Source organism: Syngnathus leptorhynchus, chromosome 6 (genome assembly GCF_054491065.1).
Source record: "Syngnathus leptorhynchus isolate UIUO chromosome 6, UIUO_Slep, whole genome shotgun sequence".
Lineage (NCBI taxonomy): Eukaryota > Metazoa > Chordata > Actinopteri > Syngnathiformes > Syngnathidae > Syngnathus > Syngnathus leptorhynchus.
The window spans coordinates 7,678,064-7,703,330 of record NC_141200.1 but is presented as its reverse complement, the minus strand read 5'-3'; the positions used below and the strand labels follow the sequence as shown (position 1 = coordinate 7,703,330).

The window sequence follows — 25,267 nt, the reverse complement described above, 5'->3', positions numbered from 1 at the left end:
GACATATTGATAAAACAAAGATTTCTTTTGGTCCCTGAGTTAAAAACAATTTAAAGTCCAAAGAGGTTCAATGAAAACATGGCCCTCTCTATCATACTCGGACAACCACTTTGCTGATGGGCCATCTGTTGGACACAGCTCTGTATCAAGTATGTAACCCCCGTAGGTGTTAACGTGTCTAAATTTGTCATCTAAAATAAACATCAGCTTGTTTATCGGGGTCTTATTCTCTCTGGTTTATTGCTTCAGTGGGCCCGATATCATAGCACTCACTCAGTGTAGGCGACTCAACATTCAAACAGTGCGGTGTGCAGTCAGTTAAATGAGAAAGAAATAAAAAGGCAATTGGAGTAACGAACACTCTTGCCAAGATCCCATTGCACATTATGATCTTTGTTTACGGGAGTGAATGAATAAATGCCCTCAGAATGTCATCTCCGTTGTAATTAGTTTGAGAAGGAATAGCAAGAATAATATTTACAATGGCTCAAGGCGGAAGCGGCATGCTTGTTTATAACACCACACATACGAGCGCGACATCACCGCTATTAGTCTGGCTTGACTTTGTTCAGGCAGTCATTCAGAGGCCGATTATGTTACAAGAGATGGGAGGCGGTAAGAAATCAGGGTGATGTAGTGATGAGCAGCTAAGGGGGAGGACAAAGGGGTGCCTGAGCGTTATGAAGCACTTCATTGTTTGTCGGGTTAATTAGTGGCTCAGATTGCTGTGAAATGAGCTGGAACTCAGGTTTGATCAACCCGGCGGGTGCGTAATTAAACTTGCTAATTCGATACATTCGATACACACAATCTGCAGCTGGAATATATCACTTCCTCCTTGAAGTGGAAAACAATTGCGCTTATGAAGGGTGGCAGTTGGAGAGGTCAATAAAGAAATTCACAGAGTAAATTAGAGCTAATTATTGAGCACTAATGTTGAATATATCGGTGGAACAACATTTGCGGATAAATGTTTGCGTTGGCAAAAAACACAGCTGAGTCGAAACTATAAATCATTGCATAATCTTGCCGTCCGTATATTGATCCACACTCCTACAAATTATATTGATTACTCACTCATTTTTAGTAGATCACTTGATTCAACCATGAAGGCAATATTGAAAGAGTAATTATGACGTGTTGTTTGTTATATTTCCATTGTCTCATAATTGTCTTGCTCTTTGGTCTGTCCCTTTTTTCATAGACGCTCCACAGTTTTTTTTTTGTACTTTTCAAACATTTTACTCATCCTCATATGAAACCTAATGTCCCGGAGGCCTCATTGCATCCAATACCTGACGTGTCTGCGGACATAAAGGAAGGAGCTGACAGCGTCATCAGTGACTGCTCTGAACTTTTGCCAAGTATCAATTAGGCAAAGCATTAAATGAGTTAGAAGATGGAGGAGTGCGAGAGTGACAGATAGCAAAGTGTAACTTATTTTGGGGGTTGACCTTTGTTTTGAGCAAACAGATTTAAAGGCAACACAAAAGGCAAGAGCTGAGAGGCAGGATGGTCGAGGAGAAAGGGCGACATGCCTGCAGGGCTCCATGGTGAAACCGCTCACTGGTCACAAACAGAAGTGTGTGTACATATCCTGCACTGGACTTAGAATAGACACACACACACACACACACACACACACACACACACACACACACACACACACACACACACACACACACACACACACACACACACACACACACACACACACACACACACACACACACACACTTATGATTGCTCCTCCCTGGCTTCATCCTATGCATTGGTCCCTCTCCAGGGCAGCACAGAGGGGGAATCAGACCCATCCACGCGCCATGAAGAAAGGAGGCTCTCGCGATCCAAATCCAAATGAAGATGGGGCTCAGGGCTGCATGTCTGGCAGCAATTATGGCACCAAAGACAGCAGGATTAGGGTGCTATCCCATCCAGGAGTCCCATTAGTGGGATTGATGTTCTTGGCCATCCTCCCGCTTGGAGTGAGCATCAAACAAAGTGTCCCTCGAGTCAAACTGAGCCAGAGAGGTAAGAGTCGTGATTTGTGTGATAGTTTCCAGTGTTTATCCTAGGTGGCCACCTTTTACAATCACAATGTATTATTAGCTTTTTCCCTATGATTAAAAATAATTTATAGTGTGGTTATCTCATTTCTGAGGTTATAAGCTACTACAGATGCTGCATGGCAGAAAAAATCTAAATGTGCTTTTTCGTATGGATTAACAGAATGGCGGCCATCTTTTTAAGAAACAGGAATATATGAGGAATTCGATTTAACAAAAAAATTTAATGCATAAGTAAAATTGTTAGTTTTAAAGCACTTTTCATTAGAATTCTTGAAGAGTCAAGCTGTTCAATGCCATTCCCAGTTGAACACTAAAACTAAAATCACATTAAACAAGAAAATTACACGTTGGGTATCCAAACCAATCACACAATTCTGTTGGCTTAATGCTAGCACACAACGTGAAATGCCATAGACAGGCTAACAAACGGCAATGACTGTTCCCGGTGGCCAAGTCACACACACAGAATCACAATGAATTCATCATCAGGCACAAACTGATTAATTTTCATTGACTTGCAATGCATATGATGCATATCCTCACTAGATTCTATATTTAGTTATTACAGGATGTAGTTTTAAAAAATAAAAGGAGAATATTTCCAACAAAGGGAAGGAATAATTATGATACCCCCACAACACAGTACAGTCTTGTTAAAAGTTATTTCAGTGGGTTGTGGCCAAGATACTTGTGTGTTTTCTTTTAATTTCTCACCTGGAAAGCAAGTACTGAGAGCATATTCTGGAGCAAAATGTAGATTAGTCCCACTTGTCACAAAGTTCAATTTCCTGGTCTAAGGCAGTCTGGTTCAGTCCGTTGAGTGACTATCGGCCGGTTACCTCTCCTGTGTGCTCCATGGGTATTAGTTTTGAGACACCATGATGGCTTGCCTTTCTATTCATTACAGACTTCAGCACAAATGCTACTTCAAAGTCTTATCGCTCGTGCTATGTATCACTGACAGAAAGCACACAAATGAACGTCTGTCTTGCTTATAAAGCCAAATCCCCACAGAGACCTGAAAGTAAAGTGGCTTACCCAATGCACTTAGTCATAGGCATTCAAAAGTCTGCATAGCTGCAGATTCATATTTATGTTCTGTCTACCATAAATAAAAGGCAAGTATCTGTGGGAATTGTGATTACGCTCAGTTGTGTTTACTCAGCAAGGTAGTCTTTAAAACTGGAGTAGGTTCGTCTTCTCCAGGCATTATGATGGAATCTGAATGCGCGCTATTCTGTCTTTTGGCATCACTTGTTTCTGTTTTCCACGTGCACAGCAGTTTTTGTGCTCAGGGGAATACCCTTTTAGCCCTCGGAGTGTGTGACAGTGGATAAAACTTCCTTGTTTGGTTATCTTGGTCAGAAAGTGACCACAACTTTGTTTCATCACTGCACATTCTTCAAACACCACATTGGAGCTAAGCATCCATGAAAAGTCAGCTTCAGTGAGGGAAGTTGATCAAAGCAGTAAATTATTCAGGGGTCAAAAACATCCTCAAATGACAGCGGGGTCACGACTGCCCTTTCCCTGTCAGCCAGCTTTATAATAAACAACATGTTCAGTTATTTGCAGATGCACCTTGCTCACTAAACTAGCTGCCTTCCTAATTTGCCTCAAAATTTTGAATCTGACTCTTGGCCCCATCGTTCCTTGAAGTTTGCATGTTCTCGCCTGGTTTCAGTGAATACTCAATTGTTCATAGTTGTGAATGTGAGTGTAAATGGTTGGTTATCCATATGAGCCCTGCGATGGGCTTGGGACCAGTTCAGGGCGTAACCCGCCTCTCAGCCAAAGTCATCTGTGGTCAGCTCCAGCTCACCCTCGACCCTAATGATGATAAGTGCTGTTGAAAACAAATGGATGGATGGATGACTTTACTGCTACTTAGAGATTGACTATCAAATGTTATTGGACTCATGTACAAATTCCACAGCAGAAACCAAAATGAGGAAACCATGTTTTGTATCTTAAACGCTGAGTCCTCATCTTAGTTAGCGTTTAAACCAGAGCAAGAGTCAATAGGATGATGTTACACACTGGGACAATGTTGATGGGATTTAAATAATATGCTTAGTGAAAATGCTCGGTTGGCTGACTTTAGTCGAAACAGCCGATGGGTGCACGAGAAGCGTTTGGTTTATCCGGACTGTCTAAGCCAATTTGCTGGTGTGTTACAGGTTTAGTGTGTGTGTGTGTGTGTGTGTGTGTGTGTGTAAATGCTTAGCGAGAGGATCCAAATCAAGAGCTGCTGACTCTGACTCTGCTCTCCTCTTTGGGGAAAGGTGAGGAGGCATGGTGCTAAAAAATATCAGCTAAGCAGGCTGATTTAAAAGGACTCACTGTGCTGCATGTTTACAGAACAGATTAGTGTCCGCCGATGGGGCGAGCTGGCCTAATCTCCCTCTTTTGCCGTGAGTGTGAGGTGTGTGGACGGTGAAAGATATGAACAAGTAGGGGTGCTTTCTTGTATGGGTCGTTGTGTGTGCGAGGGCTTATGCACTGGAGGAGGTATTAAGAGGGATTGTGAGGAGTGGATGAGATGGAGAAGTTCAAATATTGAAGGTTGGTAACCTCTTCAATCCTTCACACCGAGGGGGTAATCACAGTGTCAATCCTTTCAGAATGACTCCCACAGGACTCCCCACACAGTGAGCTAGAGTTTATCCGAGGCACGGTGCTGCACTGATGCACTGGAAGACAAGCTTTTTCCATCAAGGACACGCCGCACTGAGAGTATAGTCAGCAGTCATCTCCATGGTAACCTTAATAAATTCTGTCATGAAGCTGCATTCCATTTGCTGCTCATCATCATCTCGCCCTTGATCCATTTTATTAGTGGTTTCTTGAACAGATTGTCTGTAAAACCCTTCGGGGATGCCTTAAGAATGGAACATGACTTATTTTGAAAGGAATATTTTTTTAAGCAGGGTATGCACATATTGATTTACATCCAGACTGCCAGAAAACAAAACTAACGAGTAGGAGAATAGAAATGGAACAAGCTAGAGGAACTCTTAGCATATCGGATAACGACATCGTGCTTGCAAACAATTTTCTCACGAGTCATTTCCATTCTGCAGATTAACTTGTGAAATAGGCTATATCAACTCTAAAAACAATCAGTGGCTCCTTTGTTTTGCAACAGTGCCATCTTCAGAGTCTAACTCAAGCCAGCTTGGTGTTGAAAACATCCACCTGTTTTCCAACTGTTTTCCGAGAAGATCAGTGAAAACTATTAACATACCCCATACAACGGGAAACACATTCCGGATAATCTTTTAGAGACATCTGGTAACAGTCCTTTGCTGACTTGGAAGTCGGGGAGAAAATTTTGCCCTGATTGTCAGTATGTGTGGACTTAGCTTCAGCTAGTTTGAAAGTTCAATAAGTAGCTACACTGTACATATTCATCATCACTATTTTAGCGGTGCATATACAAAGTCACCAATTTACAGACTCAGTTCTTCCTGGACTTCTTCGAACTTTATCGAATTATTTCCAATTGTGAAAACTAGAAATGATTTCTTGTTATAGGAGAATGCAAGCAAAGCGGTTTCAGTGCTACCTACAGGATGGAGCCTAGACTGTTAATTGTTCAACAGAGAACTGTTACTAAGATGCAACAATGGGAATGGAACGCGGAATAGCATAAAACCTTGCCTTTTCTCAAAGGTATGATGTGTCAGTAATAGAATGAATGGCTGCGTTCCAAGAAGAAAGAACGGAAAATGCTGAAGGTCCTTCATTGTTTCCTTCAGTTTTTATTTTTAAACATGTCACAATCCTATCTGCTAATATCACGCTAGAAGTGTTTACATTGTTATTGACACGATACAGTAGATGGTTTACTCTATGCAGTCAAATATACCGCTATAAAATGAACTGAACTGTATCGCTTGGCATCAACGTACTAATTTGTTACTTCTTCCTTTCACGGCTCATGAGAGCAAGATTTTGATGGCCAATGAATGATATGAGACACAAGATGGCTAAGATAGTCTAAGTTGTTTTAGACTCTTATCAGTTTACAGTACTTGAGATGACGCATTTGCTTTTCTTCGCTCGATCTGCACGGTGGGAATGTAAATCCTTGACTTGAGAGATGGCTTCAGGGTCAATGAACAGGCTGTGAAAATACCCTGATGCAAATATCCATAAACATACCCACAGAGGTAGTAGACTTTTTGCTATTGTATCTTTTTTGTAGGTTTTTTTTCCCGATCCGGTTTCTCAGTGAAGGTGTTGAACCACAGAGGATTAGACCGTTTCACTTCAAGCCAAGACACGTTTCTCTCGACAAGAGGAAATCCAGTGCTTGTTTTAGGGATTTCGCTCCGTTCAGAAAGAATCCAAGTAATATCCTGCTGAAATATTTGCGTTGAGACTTTGTGTACACATTTTTCATTTTTACCGCATGACCTTGAACGCATCTGTCACTCGTCTGTGTTTTTGCCATTTATCTCGAGCAGAGCTGCTGCAAGCAAACAGTGTTTCACTGTTTTTGGGACCCTCCGATGGCCTCCTGTCACACTCCCTGCTGTTGGATGAGGAGAGGGGTCGGCTTCTGCTGGGAGCCAGGGATCACATCTACCTGCTTGACCCTGACAACCTAGCCAAAGGTCCCACAAAGGTACACAATGGCAGGAGAATGTGAATATGGATGAGAAGCCAAATTTGATTTGAGCATTAGAACTATGCAGGCCATTTGGCAGGTTGACAGTTTGTTTAAGCCGACGCATAAGTGTTTAGAGCAGCTGTAAGAGCTCCTACATCCACTTAGCTATTTTCTATAACACGTCTTTATTAAGGTCAGGGGTAAAATGGAATATACCCAGCTGACTCTGGGTGAAACACCCTGATCTGGGCACCAGTAAATCTTAAATAGACAACCTTCCACAGTCACAGCTATGGGCACCTATTTACTGTCTCCAATGCTTTTTGGAGACAACTTTGCTGGCCACACATGCACAAGTAGATGAATACCTGAATCGTCTATCCTTGCATTGTCTCAGTTTTTAAAAATGTGAACATTTAGGGGCCATCTGGAACCCTGATACGGTAATCTTCCCAATCCTCTGACCTGCAAACTCTCCCCTTGGGTCACTGTCAGAGTCTTCACACCATCTGCTTCGACAAGCATGCATGGTTAAGCACAGCCAGTGAACGTATCATGTCCTAACATTTAAAATGGAACATGCAATTACATTTGGATTGATTGATTCCTGCTTTCTGTTCCAATGTATACAGTACGCGGCTACACTGAAATGCACTCAGTATTGTTTCAATAGCTGACTGAAAGCAGCTGTCAGCTTTGGGGTTATTATACGTAAACACAAAATCACATACATTCAATAAATACCCATTTGACACACACTTCAACACAAACACACACATGCATTCTCCATATGTTTGAGTGTTGATGCCGCCCTGGTTGACCTGCGGGTGGAGCGGCCGTGTGTTTATTTGATCCTTATCTGGTTGTTTTAACTCTCCGTGCTGCTCTCTGAGTGTTGCCTCTTTGGTTACTGATACTGATGCTGGGAAGATTAGCACCGCGCGGAACATATTCGGACCCTTTAGGGACCACTTTGCGAGACAATTTAGGGTCTTTCTGTAATTAGAGACTTACCAAAAAGATGTTAGAGAACATTCCAGGTGTTTTGACCTTCTTTTTGAAAGGTATGTATGTTGTTCTCAAGTTATTATAAGGTCCTCATGTGATGTAGTAAAACAAGCTTATCGATCTTCATTCCTATTAAGTCCTTTCATGGGTTTACAACATTTTTCTGTATGAATTCCTCGCCGGCATTTTGACTCATGAGATGTTTTAACATTGAAGGCGGTATGTTTGCATGCCTATACGAGCCCGATGAAAACGTTTGGCGATAGCTCCCCTTGGTAGGCTTTAGGGGGAGGCAACACGCTAAGCACATAAGCCTGTTATAACACATGTGTGAACACGGCGAGGTGCACTGAAGGGAAAGCGTGTGTTGTGCGACGTCTGATTTACTGCAAGCGCACATGAAGGTGATAGTTACCACGCTACAGTAAAAACGCCAAATTCCACTAATGTTGTGCCACAACAGGAGGGAGAATGTCTTCTTTTATTATGTCAAGATTTATACAGTGATAAATCAGTTACGATCTACAAACATTGTTTTTCTTTATAAAAGGCATGAAATAGGATTGAAATATGAACTGAACCACCAAGCAATTGCTCGTAATTTCAAAATCCCCTAAATCGGTCCACTTGTGAATTGAAGTCTGACTGTAAATGCTAAAATAACTTTGCTGTCTCTCACTAGATTCACTGGCCTGCACCTCGCGACCGAGTAGAAGTATGCAAACTGGCAGGCAAAAATTTGAATGTAAGTAACTTAGTTTTCGCAATATCGCATTGATCTGCGGGAATATTTCCAAACATTCCGTCTTTTTCTCCCTGGTCACGGCAGGAGTGTGCCAACTTTGTGAGGGTGCTCCACAACTACAACCTGACACATGTCTATGCCTGTGGGACAGGAGCCTTCAATCCCATCTGTGCTTTCATTGAAATCTCCGGCTCAAGACAGGTACGAGGAATGCAGGGAATCTTGGAGGATGGAGTTCTACCTTCAAAAGACTGAAGAATCTCATCTCAAATTTGGCACATCTTGCTCAGTTGAGCTGGCCATCACAAAAATATATATTCTTTACAGACAAATTAAAACATGCAAACAAGTGACCAAACTGATATCTCCAACATTTTTGTTGACAGGATGGAGTGTTCCGTCTACTGCCTGCTACAGTGGAGTCTGGCAGATTGAAATGTCCTTTTGATCCAATGCAAACATTCACCTCAGTCCTAACAGGTATGATGAGCCGGGGTTGCAAATTTGTGAAAAAGAAGGCTTTAGTTAAATTTCTACAGGGATTTAAAGTAAGGAAGTGGAGAGATTTTCCAAATTGGAAACTTTCCATGGGAATTATCAGAGTGGGAATCAAGACTGCAATTTCATGGAATCTGATTGTTTCAGTCAGTATTATACTGAAATATATGTACGTATATTCCATATTAAAAGCCTACCTTCAATTTAGTAAATTCCTGCTTTGTTATCATAAATTACTGTTAAATTCCATGTTAAGTTTGAAACTTTGACTCTTCCCCTACTTTTGCAACCCTAATTTGTCCATCACCTCCTTTGCTCTAGAACACGAGTCTCAAACTAAAGGTTTGCGGGCCAGGTCCGGCTCGCCGTGTCATTTTAAATGGCCTGCGAAAACAAATCATGTCAACTTCCATGATCCTATATCTGTAACAAAATTTCAAATTTGCATGTGTAATAAGTGGTTAAATAAAGATGTAGCTTTTTTTTTTGTTACCCAGTAATTTGTATCAGTAATTTTTCCAGTAATTTGAACAAATAGTAAAAAAAAAAAATCATCTATGGTAAAAATGAGTCTGACACCCCTGCTCTAGAATGTTAATGTTTTTTGAAAGATCTCTGTTTGAGCTTTTTCTGTCTTCGATCTAGACCAATATCTGTACGCGGGCACCGCCTCGGACTTTTTGGGCAAAGACACGACGTTCACACGCTCACTCGGCCCCCCACCTGACCAGCACTACATCCGCACCGACATCTCTGAGGACTACTGGATCAATGGTACACACACACACATTCCATTGCAAACGTATTGCGTTTCTCTCCCCAAAATATCTCACACAAAGAGCCTCTCTGTGCCTGCAGAACAGTTATTGGCATTCCAGTGCAGAGGACAGAGCTCACTTATTCATGTAGTGTGATTTTTTTTTTTTTTTTTTACATGAACGCCATAGCTGAGCATGGCTGCCACACCTAGTGAGGAATTTACAGTTTGCAACAAAGTTCACGTTGTTAACCGCATACAAATCATGTGCTGACCTGTTCTCACGCTATCCAACCATTTTCTATACCTCATTAGGGTCCTGGATGAGTTGGAGCCTATCCAAGTAGAATTTGGGGTACAACCTGGACCAGTTGAAAAATTGTAAAATGGAAAAATCAGTTGTTTGCCGCTTGACAGTGGCACCTACATTCTCATCAGTCGTCGCCACACACAGCGATGACTTAATTGTCTTGTGTTTCCACTTTCAAGTGTGTTCCAGATTGATGACTTGTTCTGCATCAGCATTTGTCAAAATCCTTGCACATGGCCTCCACATATTACAACCGCTGAATTAGTTGAAGCTTCTCTGGTTTCTGCTCTGTCCGGCTGGAATAGACCAGTATACATTGAAGTGTGTTGACAGGAATGGAGAGAGCTCATCTTCTGGTGATGACTTTCTCTCCTCGCGTGCCAGCGGAATATCTTTTAATCACATAACTAACAATAACCTTCTGTTGTCGAACGCATTAGCAGCCATACGTTAAGTCGTTCCAGTTGGGGAGTCACTCCGACATTGTTGGCTCAGCTTGCAGCGGTTGAGCTAATGTTGACGTAACGTCACTCCGACACTGAACTTGCCTCACCCAACGCGGGACACAACATTGCGTCATGGTGGTCCGTAGTTGAAGGGACTGTCTAGTCCATCCAAGGGAGACTCATTTTTATTTCATTTATCTTGCAGAGCCATCAGTCACTACTATTCATCTAACCAGTTTTATTTCTGTGAAAACTATTATTTACTGCATATTATTCCGAATAAGAAGTTTTCATCTCTTTGTGTCTCTAGAGGCCAAGTTCATATCGGCACACCCCATCGCGGACACCTACAATCCGGACGACGACAAAATCTACTTTTTCTTCCGGGAGGTGTCGTGGGAGGGCAATGACAAGAGCGTCCTGTCCCGCGTGGCTCGCATTTGCAAGGTGTGTGTGTGTCTGGGGGGGGGGGGGGGGAGGGCAGAGAGGTGCATAGATGAGGAAAGAAAAATTGTCTCACACAAGGAGTGAAGGGGCCATACCTCCTGGTGTCATCTGATAGGATAAGAATCTCTGTGTCATCCACTTTAGATGGGCTTTATCACCCATACAAGGAGGCCTTTTCTCCAGACAGTCTTGTTTTGCAGTCCTATGAAAGAGAGACTTGCTGCCGCTGTCAGAGGCAGTAAATCATGTTTTAACCCCGCTTGTACTATTCAGGCACTCACAAAAGCAAACAGGGAGCAGTGACTGAGATCCTCCAACTGACTACTGTACTTTTGTTAATTGTTGATTGAGACGTTTTTCGAATGTTGTGTTACTCTGGTGCCTTGACTTATTGTTTTTTTTTTGTAGGCGAGGCGTTGCTTTGTTCATTTTTTTTGTTTTGTGTTGCGACACAAAATGGGTTCTTCACAAACATGGGCTCAACATCAGTTGTGAAAATACAGATCATTGTTGTTTAGTGCTGATATTTTCCATTTCTCAGTGCCAGCATTTTGCCAAATGTTGTTTTTTAAACCATGGGTCCTAAGAAAGTGAGTGCTGAGAAGAAGAAGCGGATCATTCAATTAAAGCTTGTAATCGTAGAAAAAAAAATGGAGGTGTGCGCAGTCCACACAGTGAAGCAGTACGAGTGTAGTACTTCTATGATATGTATTACTCGAGCAGGAAGAGATAATCAATTCTTTAATGCCAGCCAAGGGCATTAAAATAATTTCCAAGATGAAGATGGAGAGTCTGCTTAAAGTGAGGAGAGCGTGGAGAAAAATGTTCAGTCCATAAGAAATAAATTAATTGTGTTTTCTCACATCATCATTAGTGTATGTTTTTAGATCAAATTGTCATTGTATTAGATTAGTTTTCATAGGAAGGAAATCTTTCTTAAAACATATCACCACCTGTTTACAATATTGCCACAAAAGAAAGGGTCCAACGTACGAGAGAGATTTAGAACGAGTACAAGTTAAGAAACAAAAGTTTATCATTCCTAATTTGTTTTCTTCCTTTGTTTTTAAAATGCCTTGGTTTTAAAAGTTCAGTTGAGTTTTGGGAAACGATTCTTGAGACGTTTTTGGTGTGAGGTTCACAGGCTGTTTTTGAGTAAGGGAATGGAAGAAGATTGGTTGATGAGTGATGCATAACCATACTAGCACAACTCTCAGGCTGTCTTACTATTGCCTTATAGATTTCTGGAACATTTCAACTGATGATAACTGAATGCTAATTGTCCGACATCCCCATGTAAACCATCAATTTCTTTACTGCAGAGGGATTACATTTTGACAGTTTAACTTTACATCCTATTAAACAGATGGTTTACAGCAACGTTGACTTAGGATGGGGAGTCCAGACAGATTCACAACTGATAACATTCATTTAAAACCTTGGTTGTGTGCTGGACCTGGGCCAAATGAGAGCAGCCACCGAGCACTTGGCGCTCAAGATTCGATCGCTACATTTTTGTGGAGAGAGATTACGTTGTATTTATGGCTTGAGATAAAGCTGCAAAGCAGAAGAGAAGGAGGTTTGTCTGGGTTACAGTCGGTGTTGGCGCTGAAATTGAAAGCCACAAATCAAACGCATGACACATGCTTTTATTTTGAGGAAGGGCATTCGTGGCCAATCTAAGTTATATTATCAATCAGCAAATATGCCTGTTATTTTTTATTTTCGTCTAATATGTACACAGCACTTATTTGTTCCATCCTTATCTCCTGGACGTTATTAAATGAACAAGCATGTAATGGTAGTAGCTGCACAACAAACACAGCATTCGGGTCATTTAATTAGCGTGTAAAAAGTCTGCACCCAAGTTTGTCCAGCTGTCTTACTGTGCTTTTGTTGTAGTGATGACAGCACTTGTGTTTTAGAATGACGTGGGTGGCCTAAGGAGTCTGACCAACAAATGGACCACCTTCCTCAAGGCCAGACTTGTGTGCTCCATACCTGGACCCGATGGCGTGGACACGCACTTTGATGAGCTACGTATGTCCCTGAAATTCTTCTTATTATTTGTTTTTTGTGTGATGATTATCTAGCTGTCCAAAATAGATGCTTCAAACCAAAACTGCCCTTTTCCGATTCAAATTTGGCTATAGAAGAGTACATCAAAGTTCAACTTTCAAATGGTCAGTTTTAAGGGAATGTGTTCTGGACTCGGATGTGCACATTTGCTAAAATTGGGTTTTTGGTATGTTCACAGCCCGCTGAAAGAAATCTAATTTTAGGAGTAAGCTAAGATGAATATGCTGTCAAACTCCCTTTTCCCTCGTGAATTCTCAAAACGACCAACAAACCTTGATTTCATGTACAGATACCAAAAGCAAAAAATAAATTATTTGTAGCAATCTGTTGAGCTCCTTCTGATTGTGACTCTTTGGAGTGGATTTCTCCAAAATGTCTGCTTGAAACCAAAATGGCCAACTTTTGTTTTTTATATATACTTTTGTGAGAGACATCTCCACCAAAGTTTGTGTGAATTATTTAAAATAATGTTGAGGCTGATTTTTTTTTTCTTTCACAATCTTTCCAGAAAAAAGTTATGTAGTGGGCAAGTGCTTTAAGGACCTAGACTTTAAACATTTATTTCAGGGTAGTTTTGGGGAATGCTGAAGTTTTATAAAAAGTCAAATCAAAGCAAAGAGAGTCCTATTTTATTTTTCTACATTAGGTTCCCATGAAAGAAGTCAATTTCTGCATCTCTTATGCTAAAAATGTGAAAGGAATCCTGATTGTTAGGGTTGCGCATCACTTTTTTCACCCCATTAGAGACTCTTTGAAATGTTATGAAAACATTTCAGACGTGCAACTCCTTTGCAGCTCTTAATTCATCGAAATCCCATTTGCATTCCTCTGAGAGGAATAAAAGCAGTGCAAATTGCATTGAGGCTGACTATTCAATAAAATCAAATATAGTGCCTCAGTGGGAAAAGGTGCTATAATATCACACAGTTATGAAAGGTGTAAATTTCAGGGAGCAGCTGATCTTAAATACAAATAAGAACCACGGTACTAAAAAGTGAATACTGTAACTATTAATCTTTGCTGGGTGAATTTACAGTACATTAACACTGTGTGTCCTTCTTTTAGAGGACATTTTTATGCTTCCTACGAGGGATCCAAAGAACCCAACTGTGTATGGGGTCTTTACAACCTCCAGGTTTGTTTGTTCGTCATCCACGGCACCTGCCATCTCCTTGATTCTTATTAATTTTGTAACTCTTGTTGTGATCCGACCCTCAGCTCCATCTTTCGGGGCTCGGCCGTGTGCGTGTACAGCATGGCGGGCATAAGGGCTGCGTTCAACGGGCCATACGCTCACAAGGAGGGACCAGACCACCGCTGGGTTGAGTACGAGGGAAGGATACCGTATCCACGTCCTGGAACGGTGAGTATGTCAATTTGGGGGTTATGTTGCTTGTACTAAAGAACATACAAAAATAATTTTCCTGAAATGTATCCCTGTAAACAAAAGATCTACACAAAGTTGCCTCGCCATTATTTTACAAGTTGTCTGAGAAATTGCTCAGTCTCTATTATGAAAACTCTAATGAGATATTATAATACTAAAATTGTATTGCATATAATAAATACACCTGGCATTTTCAGCTTGCTAATCTTCATATAGCCACTAGAGAGAGACAAACGCCAAAAACCTTTTTTCTTTTCTTTACATACTTGCTGTACTTTTACTAACAATGTGTGACTGCATCCATTTGTCTATCTTTGCATTGTATATTATTTTCTAGTGTCCCAGTAAAACATATGACCCTCGCATCAAGACCACCAAAGATTTCCCTGATGAGGTGCTCAGCTTCATCCGTTACCACCCGCTTATGTTCCGTTCCGTCTACCCACTGAGCGGCCGGCCCGTGTTCACGCGCGTCCGAGTGGACTATAGCCTCACCCAGATTGTGGTGGACAGAGTTTTAGCTGAGGACGGCCCATATGAGGTTCTCTTCTTGGGGACAGGTGAGTGTGGTACCGGTGCCTGTTACAAATACTGCCCACTAGGAGGGAGTGCAACATCAAGAAAACATCAGCAGTTTTTTTTTAGAGGGCTTGAAAGAAAGGGATTTCATGTTTTAGTGCAAAAAAACTTTGGCTACATTACTTTAAGGGGCTTAACTTTTACAAAAAACATTGGAATTTGTAAGAGTTTGACTTTTGGACAAAATTCTTTCAAGTGATTGAAATTTCTTTCACAAACAAAGTGTACATTAGTGTTTGACTTTGTCTGTCTGTCTGTCTGTCTGTCTGTCTGTCTGTCTGTCTGTCTGTCTGTCTGTCTGTCTGTCTTTCTCTCACAGATGTTGGCACAGTTTTGAAGGTGGTGAGCATCACCAGAGACAAGTGGTCCACAGAGGAAGTGGTGCTTGAAGAGCTTCAAGTTTTCCAGGTTGGACGCAAGAGAAACACACGCGCACGCATGCATGCACACGCATGCATACGTACACACAAAGTGATTTTGTAAATCACTTGACATTACAATGCCTGGTGTGCTGCGACAAACTATGACAAATAATAATTTTCTTTAGAAAAATGAATGTTGATTATATTATTTTTTTTGCAGGTTCCCACTCCAATTCTCAGTCTGGAGATTTCTTCCAAGCAGGTTAGACCTCATTCACTGTCTTATTGTTATCGGGGAGAAATTGTAATAGAGAGGTCGTGAGGGGTGGAGCTTCATGTCACTCCTACGCTAACTTCACAACACATCTAATCAATCATCTCAATGGACAACACAACAACAAGTTAAGGGACAAGGGGGGGGGGGTGGAGTACTATACACATCTCAACAATTGGGCTCATTTATATGGTGGAAAAGCAATTTATCAGGAACTTGTGCTTCCAAGCCGCAAATATTTTAGCCGAGGTCACTTATGTTACTCTTGGAGACGCTCAAGCCGTACAATATGATGTTAAATTGTTCAACATTCAAAACATAAATATATTAAGGTTTTCCGGGAATTGGTTTTCATACAAGCTAAGGGGAAAAACCTATTGATCAATTTTTATGTTCATATGCAATTGGAAACGTTAAAATGATAAAAGATGGTTTTGTGTGTTTAGAGTGTTTACACAAACCTTCAATAAGGATTCAATTAAAATAGATTACACCTTCAAATCGGACCTAAATCAATGTTAAAAACGAACACTTCTTCAAGAATATCTGCAAATGGAACAATTGAACCATACACAAACAGTGAGTCTTTCACATCTCACTCGGATGTGAATAAAAGGTCAAGTCACCGTTTTTAAATGTTTTCAGTAAAAAAACCCAAAGCAAGAACTTAATAGGGAGCTGAGGGTCAAAGGCTGTTGTGGTTCATGTTTCTTGTCAGCATACTTGTGGCATTCCCATTTTTCATCAGCAGTTGCTCTGCGGGTGCAAAACAAGTTGCTTTATTTGTTTTTTTATGTCCCCCAACCGACTTGGTTCTGTTTAATCTCGACTGTAAAAACCTCGCTCTTCATCATGCTCATTCTACTTCCTCCCGTCGCTCCGTGAGTTTTGAGCTCTCTCGGCAGCCTCGCGCCTCATTATCTCAAAGGTCAGGGGTGTCACGAGACACTTCAACCCTAATCAAAGATGCCATTAATCTCTCAATGCATTTTGACCTGCACGTGTCTGGGTTTGGTGGGGGTTCCTTGAGGAATCTGCTTACCTTTGGACAAGTTTGAGCAGATACTATACAATTTATACAATTCAATAACTTCACAGTGTTCAGTTCAGACTCTAAAATGTCACAGAAGTGTAGAACTAACGACTGCAGTCTAAAAACTGGGGGAATCCATGAATCATCAACATCATATTTCATTTCATAATAACAGTTTCTGTCTAGCAGGAAAAAAAACACATAAACTACTAAACTGTATGACAGGAAAGCAGTGGTAGTCAATTTTCTGCCTTCTGTATGTTGTGCTCGGCTTTGTAGCAACAGCTGTACGCTGGCTCCAGCGAGGGTCTGGCCCAACTGTCGCTAAGCAGATGTCACCTCTATGGCCAAGCCTGCGCTGAGTGCTGCCTGGCCCGAGACCCCCATTGTGCCTGGGATGGGCACACCTGCTCCAGATATGTCCCAGCAGCCAAGAGGTGAGTACTTGATATGGTGGTATTTGTCCTCATTACTGGGCTGGTTACCAGTCAATGGTATGGTGCATATTCAAAGGATAGGGGCACTCCAATGAAAAAATAATCTCCTTATATTTCACAAACCAAAATTGGCAAGTACAGAATTGAGTAATTACAGTGTGATTTTTTTGTGATTGTTTGTGTGAATGTTTGTGTGTTGAGTGATTTATTTATTTTTTGCCTCTGCTTGGTCTAAAAATGTAACAGACTACTAAAGTTAATCCTCAACCGAGAAAGGTGCCACTTAAATTAAATGTATTTTGTGCCATGTATATGATCCTCTTTTGTACTACAAAACTAAGCAACTCAATGAACACCCGCTGAGAATGGTGATTCCATAATTTTTGCCATGGGCTAAAGCCAGGCATGAGTTTTGACTAACCAAAAATATTTTTTCAGCAGTCCTGTGGCCTCTACAAATAATTACAAACAAATAGCTTCAATATCTGGTTACTCAGTTTATCCTCCTCATTCAGAGATTCCACTATAGATTTATTTAGATTAGTTATTTTGAAAGATATTTTTTCTCCTAGGAGAGCCAGAAGACAAGACATCAAACATGGAGACCCCGCCAGTCAGTGTTGGGATACAGAGGACAGTACGTTGACAAGTCAAAGTGGCATTTCTTCGCTTCAATTTTGTATTAGAACACAACATACCTTCATATTGCATTTTCTGTCAGGTTTTGGCGTGGGACGTGTGGAGGAGCGAGTTCTCTTCGGTGTGCAGAGCAACTCGACGTTCCTCGAGTGCATCCCCAAATCTCAACAGGCTCAGATCGGCTGGTTCGTTCGCAGGGCTGGATCGGAACACAGAGAGCAGGTCAGTCTCAAATTCAACTTTTCTTACTCGCCTATCACGGAGCTTTCCAATTACAGCACGCAAGTTCACAGAATTAATAAACGCTTCAAAGCATCCAAAAACGTTAAATCTCAATTTAGTTGAAGTCTTATATCTGACTTATTGGAGGTCAAAGTCGTGAATGCCAACACAAATCACTTTAGAGCAGATCCTACAGGAAGATGAAAGGAGCACTTAGTCTCGGGACACCAATCACTTCTCAAACAGACGAACAGCCAACTCCCAGTAGGCCGCTGCATCGTAAAAAGTAATAAAGGGAATAAATCGGGCAATCGGGAATAAACGAGTTCCTTAAATTGAGTCGTCATTGATTTTCACGAGTGTCTTGGGCTTGGAGGTGTCGAGTCACAAGGACAGATGAACATCTGCAGTTTATCACACCGTGATAGGAACTTACTCCTATGAATTGCTTTGTCATTCAGTGGCCATTATCTTCTCAGTATCAAACTATAAGTAGTTATCCATCGATTCGAAACTTCAGATATTTGCGAGAGGAGCGAGGGAGGCAAAGAAAGTTCAGGGCGAGAGGGATTGTTTAAATATAAAATGTGTCATGTATGATTAAAACAATTTTTTCATTATTTAATGTATGCGAATGTTTATTTTTTTACGGTGTAATACCTCTACTCTAGAATGCTCTTTTTTGTAAACACAATGAATTTTGGGGGATTTTGGATGGACCCCTTCAAATGCATGCTCAGCTACCCACAGATTTGCATATTCATAACAGAGTGATCCACACAGTCACACACGTTTGCCGCTAGCCTGGACACACGGGTGTTTTCAGTGTTTATGTGTGGGACCATGTGAGGATTTGTTACCTAATGTGCTCCAAACAAAACATGACTAAGGACCAGGACCTTATGCATGGGGTCATCCTCCCCAAGGAATGTCATGTGATGGTCAGAAGAGTTAAAGAAAAACAAGGATGTGGAAGGGAGTGGTGGTTGTGACACAGAACATAGGAATTGCGGAAATGGTGACACCATTTTAAATACACAATGTTTTATTGTATTTTGTTTTACTATGTGTCAGTTGCGCAGTAAGATGGAAGGGACAAACAACTTGAAGCGAGCATGCTTTTCTTTTCTTTTTTTTTTTTTAAACTGAATGTGAGTGAGAACATGTGCTGAGGAATACTTAATACCAAATTAATGTTTGTTTGAATTATCCAATGATTAACACTAGGAAAGCAGTTTGAATAGGAACAAATGGGCAGCATATCAAGAGTCCACAGAGTTCCTTTATTATTATTTTTTTGTTTGTCTATTTATTTAGTTAATTATTTTTAATTTATTTTAATTTAAGTCAATTTATTTAAATGGCTAGAGATGTCCTAGAAGTTGTTAGGTGGCAAACCTGAATGGCTGCTCACTCACTGTACCACCCACAGTGCAGAACCAACTCCCCAATATTGTGTGATTTGAGTCACAGTGTGACATGTGGCTATTAGGTAAGGTGTAAATCTTTGACCTTAGTGTATTTGGATAAAGGCATGTCAGAGACCTTTTGTTAAGACTCCTGGAAATTGTTTTAAATTGTGGAAAACATTTAAACAAGCAATAAAACATAACTTTGACATTAATGAGTTTTGATGAAATACTGTTTGTCATTTTACCTTGCTGAACATTGTCAAAAGCTGACAGAACATGAACAGGAGATTTATGACTTTGATGATGGGAAGCCACACAGTGTGTCCTGGCTCAGGACATTCCATTCAAGTTGGCTTCATGTTAAATGCACACTTTCTGGTTTGTGGTTGTAAATCTGCTTATTAACGGTTGTTTGAGCGGAGTTTATATGAAATAGCTGCCTATAAAACTGCTTTACTGCCCTTGAAAAACACACAATTATGACATAAATGTTTTTTTTACCAGTCCAGTTTTTTACCAGTTAACATACTTTCAAAACAGTTATGCAGATGCCCCAAGGCCCAAGGGGGGTTGGGCCACATGGATCCACTACCTTCCTTATCCAAAAACCCATCAAATTGGGTTATTACTGCAACTGTGAGCTGCTACACAGTATCTTGTCACCGTGATAAGTAGGATAGTGTGACATAAAATATTATCATGCATAAACATTTTATTGTCAACACACCAATGCTGGAAAAGTTATTCTGAGATATGCAGCTCTTATCAAAGCACCTGAAAAACAATTTAATCTGTAAATAAATAAGTGAAATTAGCTGAAATATTGATGCCTCAAATACCAGATCTTTATGCAGAAGAAATAATTATAAAATCAAAAGATCGATATTTCAGTCATTCAGTCAATGTATAATGAAAAGAAACGGTGTGGGAAGAAAAAAAGTGGGTGGGATCTATTTTATCCACTTGAGTAAGTATGTCATGCCTAAGCACAGTGGCATGACAATCAGTTTCAGACATTGACAAAATGGCAGGGCGTAAACAGAACCATGTGTGGAGCAATTTCAGCTCTGCAAACAGACATGTTTTGATTTTTGTGGACAATCAAGAAGCAGTTGCGGCAAGACACACAAAAAGAAAACTTGTGAAACACCTCAGGTCAAACCACAAAACAAAGCATGAGACATATACAATGTGGCAGAGTTATGGACAGAAAAGGAAAGAAGCCAATAAAGCATCAACAAAACAATGGGTGACATGGAACACCCTGACCAATTTAGTGCACTTCATTTCAGCCTTCATTCCCACTTTCTGCAATTCTGATTAAGTTTAAGCTACAACTGTCTTTTTTGGGCCAAGCACATAAAAGCTGCATTCTCATTTGGGATTTTACTACTGCCTTAACAATTTTGTTCTCTTGGGTAAACAAACATTGAGAGTTTGATGCGGTTTCCATTCCGATTCATCGTTAAGCTTAACCCTTGCGTGGTCTTTTTCCTTACAGGTCAGGCCTGATGATCGCATCATACAAACAGAGCGAGGCCTCCTGATACGCTCTTTGCACGCATCAGACATCGGCGTGTACGAATGTGAAGCTCAAGAGCACACTCACTTTGCCCACACGCTCCACCGGATCACCCTGAAGCTGGTCCCACACGGCCAACTGGAACGAAAGCCCAAGGCCGCTGAGGACACGATGATGGAGCTACAGCATGGCCACCGTTACAAAGACTATCTGAGGCTCTTGGGCTCCCCCGTGGGCTCCCTAGAGGAGTACTGCGACTCCCTTTGGCTCGAGAAGAGGCCGGCAAAGACCCGTGTCCGAGCCTTGGGAGTCGGCAAGTGGAAACACATGCAAGAAATGAAGAAGAGTAGGAACAGGAGGCACCACAGAGAAAAGGAGAGCGGGACTGACAAACTGTAGTGAACAGTAGACGATGGAGAGGGCTGTTCACAGACTGTATATTTAGTGGGCAGTTTTTTGTACTTTTTTGGAAAAGGTCTGACGTAAAATGTTTCAAAATGCAGACCGATTGATTAATCGACTAAATGTAATTTATATGAACGTCCCCGAATTGGTACGCAAGTTTGAACAGTTATTCTTTTAGTCGCAAGGCAATCTTGGAACAAAACAAAACATGTTTATGGTTTGAAATGTGTAGAAAATAGCATTATTTGATAGACAAACATGTGAGCCAGCAAATGGAGGTCCTCAGTTTACAAATGAATTACATTCCGACAGTAGCGAGGCAACTTTGTAGAAAATGATGTGGAATTTTGATGCATCCTTTGAATGCGGTAAAAAAAAAAGTAGCGCAATGTGTTGGACAAATTCAAAAACCAAATTCCATTCCTCGAGTGGCAACACAACCGAAATCCATATATTAGTCCTCATGTCACTAACCTTTGCTTACGCAGTCGTGAAAATAACTGTTCTTGTTTTAAAAACAATCCAGTAAAAAAAGTAAGAATGACTGTAAATGTAAATGACCTCCGCGAAATGTCGTGTGTCGTTCCTTAAGAAACCGAGGACCCCCTTAATTAAAGTGTGCTCCCTACCTATACGTATATATTTTTAGCGAATCTTTTCACAATCTAATGACACAATTCCATTTGCTGATGTCAGCTTGTTCTAACTGAATCACTAAAACTCTTCTGGTCTCAGGAGTTTAATGCAAATCAATTTTGCCACAAAATGAACACCAAAACCAACGAGTTATCCATTGATTGTTATGCCCCATCCCTTCTTTGGCCACTGAGAGATTTTAAACGACTGTCAAATTGGTGGATCATAAAAAGACGGTTTCCTCTTGGAGATAACAATGCATTCATGTTGAATGACTGTAAATAATTGTATAACTTATACAGAATATAGAGGCGCATCTCAAAACAGTGAACCTCCATTTTACCGCGAAGGGAGATAATAAAAAACACACACACAAAAGGGTGTGGAATTGTCAAAAGATGCCACAAAATGGTAAAGCATTCTTTTCAGCCTGACAAAATGAAGCTCCTTCCCTCAGGAAGGGCTTGATAGCAATATTTTTTTACAAGAGACATGGCGAAGACCTAAGCACAAAAACGATAAATAGATGAGTCAACAAATAACAGCGGCTAGGTTCCCCCTAAAATTTGGTAGTAGGTGAATTTATGAATGGAGAACCACAACTATGGGAGTTCACTGTAAATTAGAATATTATAAAAGTTATGTAATTTAAAAAGTGAAATAAAATTCATGCAGATGCATTAAAAATACTTTTCAGAACGTCAATTCCTTCCTAATTCCCATGTTTAAAAATAACTTTTTTTAGGACAATTATTTGGGGTTTTTGTTTAGTTGTCAGCTATAATCACAAAGGTGTAAAAAAAAAAAACATCATCATGAAATAATGGTGTTGTTAATTTACATTATGTATGATTTCCACGTTTTGAATTGAACTGTTCAATTTATTAAGAATAAATTATGCTTACACTTTATTCTACTTCATTGAGATGCACCTATGTCAAATGTCCATTGTAGTCTAACTAGTGCTTTTATGATAAACATGTAGGCTGTGATGTCAAGGACAGCCGATATTATATTTTTGTACTGTCAGATCACTTTTTTTGTTGTTGTCGTGGAAATTATTTAAATAAATAAGTCTCGCGTGCATAAAACCTGAACGTCCTTGTCATCTGTAAATAAATGTAAGAGGCTTGCAGTTTCTAGAACAAGCGTGGCTTGAGAATAGGTGGGTTGGCCTTTATCCAGGTCTCCTGATATAGCAATCGAGGTCCCCGGACGCTGTACGTCAGGATGATTCAAGACCAGCTGCTCTTTTATTTACTCGAGACCAAAAAAAAAAGATGAAAGAAAAGTTGCTGTGTATGTAAAAGCATGTGATCAGGCGGAGGCTTCCGAGAATAAAGTGATGAACATCTTCACGTGTTTTAGTCTTATGCAAACCTCAATAGTGTCACATTGTTGGGGTTATTTGTAAGATTAACACCTCGAGGCCCTTTTTGTGTCTAAAACGTATCTTAAAACCAGGGCTCTATGAAGAACATTACAGCGATCCTCCACAGTGATTCTTGGCGTCGCTTTATGAATATTTTACACACTTTCTCTGTGGTCATTGTTTATTTATTGACGGGCCCGCAAAGACCAAACATCTAGCAAAAACACAAACCACTCAACAATGTCCTCATTCTTCAGTGATTATTTTATAGTTTCCTTGAAGGGAGCTGCTACTCAGACAGAAGCAGCAGGAAAGGATGAAAAGCGGTCATTTGATGTGATTGCGGTAATGAGAGCGTTGGAGTGGCTAAAGACGCCCGTGTGTGTGTGTGTGTGTGTGTGTGTGTTTGCAGAACACTTGCACAAAGATGGAGGCAGGTTGCAAATATCGAAATTCCTCTCGGTCAGTTTCAAGCTTGAGTTACAAATTGAATTTGTTCCGTGGCCTGTTCTCAAACTAAAACATTTGCAAAGTGAGATAATGTTTCACGTTGAAAGAAATGGAAAATCTGTTTCAGAATCACACCATTATGTTTGTTATATTTGTTGTGTGGTTAAAAAATAAATTGTCATGAAATATTGGAACGCTGTATGTAAAAACAATTTATGATAATGAAATAACATTTTGCTCGCAAATTATTGTGTAGTGTCAGGATTTTGGGTACGGATATGTTTACTTGAGATGTGGTCACTGGTAGCCTTAACTTGCCTACCACAATCCAGTGCAGATTTTACATTTCATTGTGGAATGTGGCGGCCATTTTAGGCAATAAGCAAAAATACCTGAAGCATGGCGCCAATGATGTTTATGTGGAGTGATAAAAAGCACCAAGTTCTGAGCCCTCTTTGGCCAGATTAAGATTGTTTGCAAACCAAAACTACTTGGTCACAGTTTTTTCAAAGGGTAATGCAAATAGTTTACGATTTGTGGGGTGGTACTTGGCCACAAGAATAGATCAGGCCCTGCGCTGAGCAGATCTGCACAAATACAATTTGAATATCCTTGCAAATGATACCAGTAACCAGACGCTCAAACAGCATGTCAGCAGGATTGAGAGCGGAATTGAGACGTCAACAGAGAGTATTTACAGCTGTGCCGATGTACGTGTTTGTCAAGTGGTGACAGTGAACCTTTTGGCTTGGGTGGAGGCAGTCAGAATTGCGTCGTAGCTGTCACGCCTGGCCGGTATTGATGGTAGCCCGAGGATAGCGGCGCACTAGTGGTATGTGTGAACGAGCTCCAAACAGTTGTTTCCCGACAAGTAACGACCACCTCTTCCTGATTTACCGACATATGCGACCACCCTTCTTCTCAGCATTTGTGACAGGAAGAATATATAGGAGATCCTAAACCAGGTATGTCCAAGGTCTGACTGCGGGCAATTTCGCTTTTGACTTTGGGTGGTATACAAATAATAATAAGCCTTTTTAAGAAGCTCTGGGGAAAAGAAAATCACTTAGGTCAAGAGGAGTTGTTTCAAATGTTCTTACTGCAGTAATTAAAGACCATAATAGAGGGGGCAGCAGAAGGCTAAGTAGATGACCTCTATCCTGTTTGCTCAACTCCATTTTGCCTTGCAAAATTAAAAATAAAAAAAAATCTGCTGACTTAATTATGGCTCGTTCACAGTGTTTTGTCATTGCGGCGAAGAAAGGTGTTACAATCAATTGGAGAGGTGGCAGTGGAATGATTTCATATTGAAAGCAGCAAGAGATTTTGGCAGCAGTATGCATGGTAAATGACATGGATAAAATGGAGGAAAATCTTTTTTTCTCGGTGTTCCACGCAGGAAACACAAGAAAAACAACATGCTTATCAGCAGATGGTTGGGATTCATTACAGGCAGAGTAAATAACAGAGATGGATGGAGAGCTTCACTACTTTTGAGTGCTAAGTTCCTTGAAACGTGAGATTTTAGAGTTTAAGAGACATGCTTCGGTTGCATCACAT

At 40.7% G+C, this 25,267-nt stretch overlaps 1 protein-coding gene across 1 annotated transcript in view; it reads left to right on the top strand.

Moving 5' to 3' along the window:
* sema3d (sema domain, immunoglobulin domain (Ig), short basic domain, secreted, (semaphorin) 3D) overlaps positions 1-23,163 on the top strand; it is a 29,450-nt gene extending 6,287 nt beyond the window's left edge. Inside the window, exons 2-18 of the mRNA XM_085914930.1 lie at positions 1,787-2,031; positions 6,542-6,702; positions 8,378-8,440; positions 8,525-8,641; positions 8,827-8,920; positions 9,584-9,712; positions 10,762-10,898; positions 12,824-12,938; positions 14,043-14,112; positions 14,196-14,340; positions 14,702-14,924; positions 15,263-15,351; positions 15,526-15,567; positions 16,892-17,049; positions 17,622-17,686; positions 17,771-17,910; positions 20,824-23,163. Coding sequence (XP_085771056.1) covers positions 1,787-2,031; positions 6,542-6,702; positions 8,378-8,440; positions 8,525-8,641; positions 8,827-8,920; positions 9,584-9,712; positions 10,762-10,898; positions 12,824-12,938; positions 14,043-14,112; positions 14,196-14,340; positions 14,702-14,924; positions 15,263-15,351; positions 15,526-15,567; positions 16,892-17,049; positions 17,622-17,686; positions 17,771-17,910; positions 20,824-21,243 — 2,413 coding nt within the window. The 3' untranslated portion in view covers positions 21,244-23,163. The remainder of the gene's footprint in view (positions 1-1,786; positions 2,032-6,541; positions 6,703-8,377; positions 8,441-8,524; positions 8,642-8,826; positions 8,921-9,583; positions 9,713-10,761; positions 10,899-12,823; positions 12,939-14,042; positions 14,113-14,195; positions 14,341-14,701; positions 14,925-15,262; positions 15,352-15,525; positions 15,568-16,891; positions 17,050-17,621; positions 17,687-17,770; positions 17,911-20,823) is intronic.
* Positions 23,164-25,267: the final 2,104 nt, after the last annotated feature.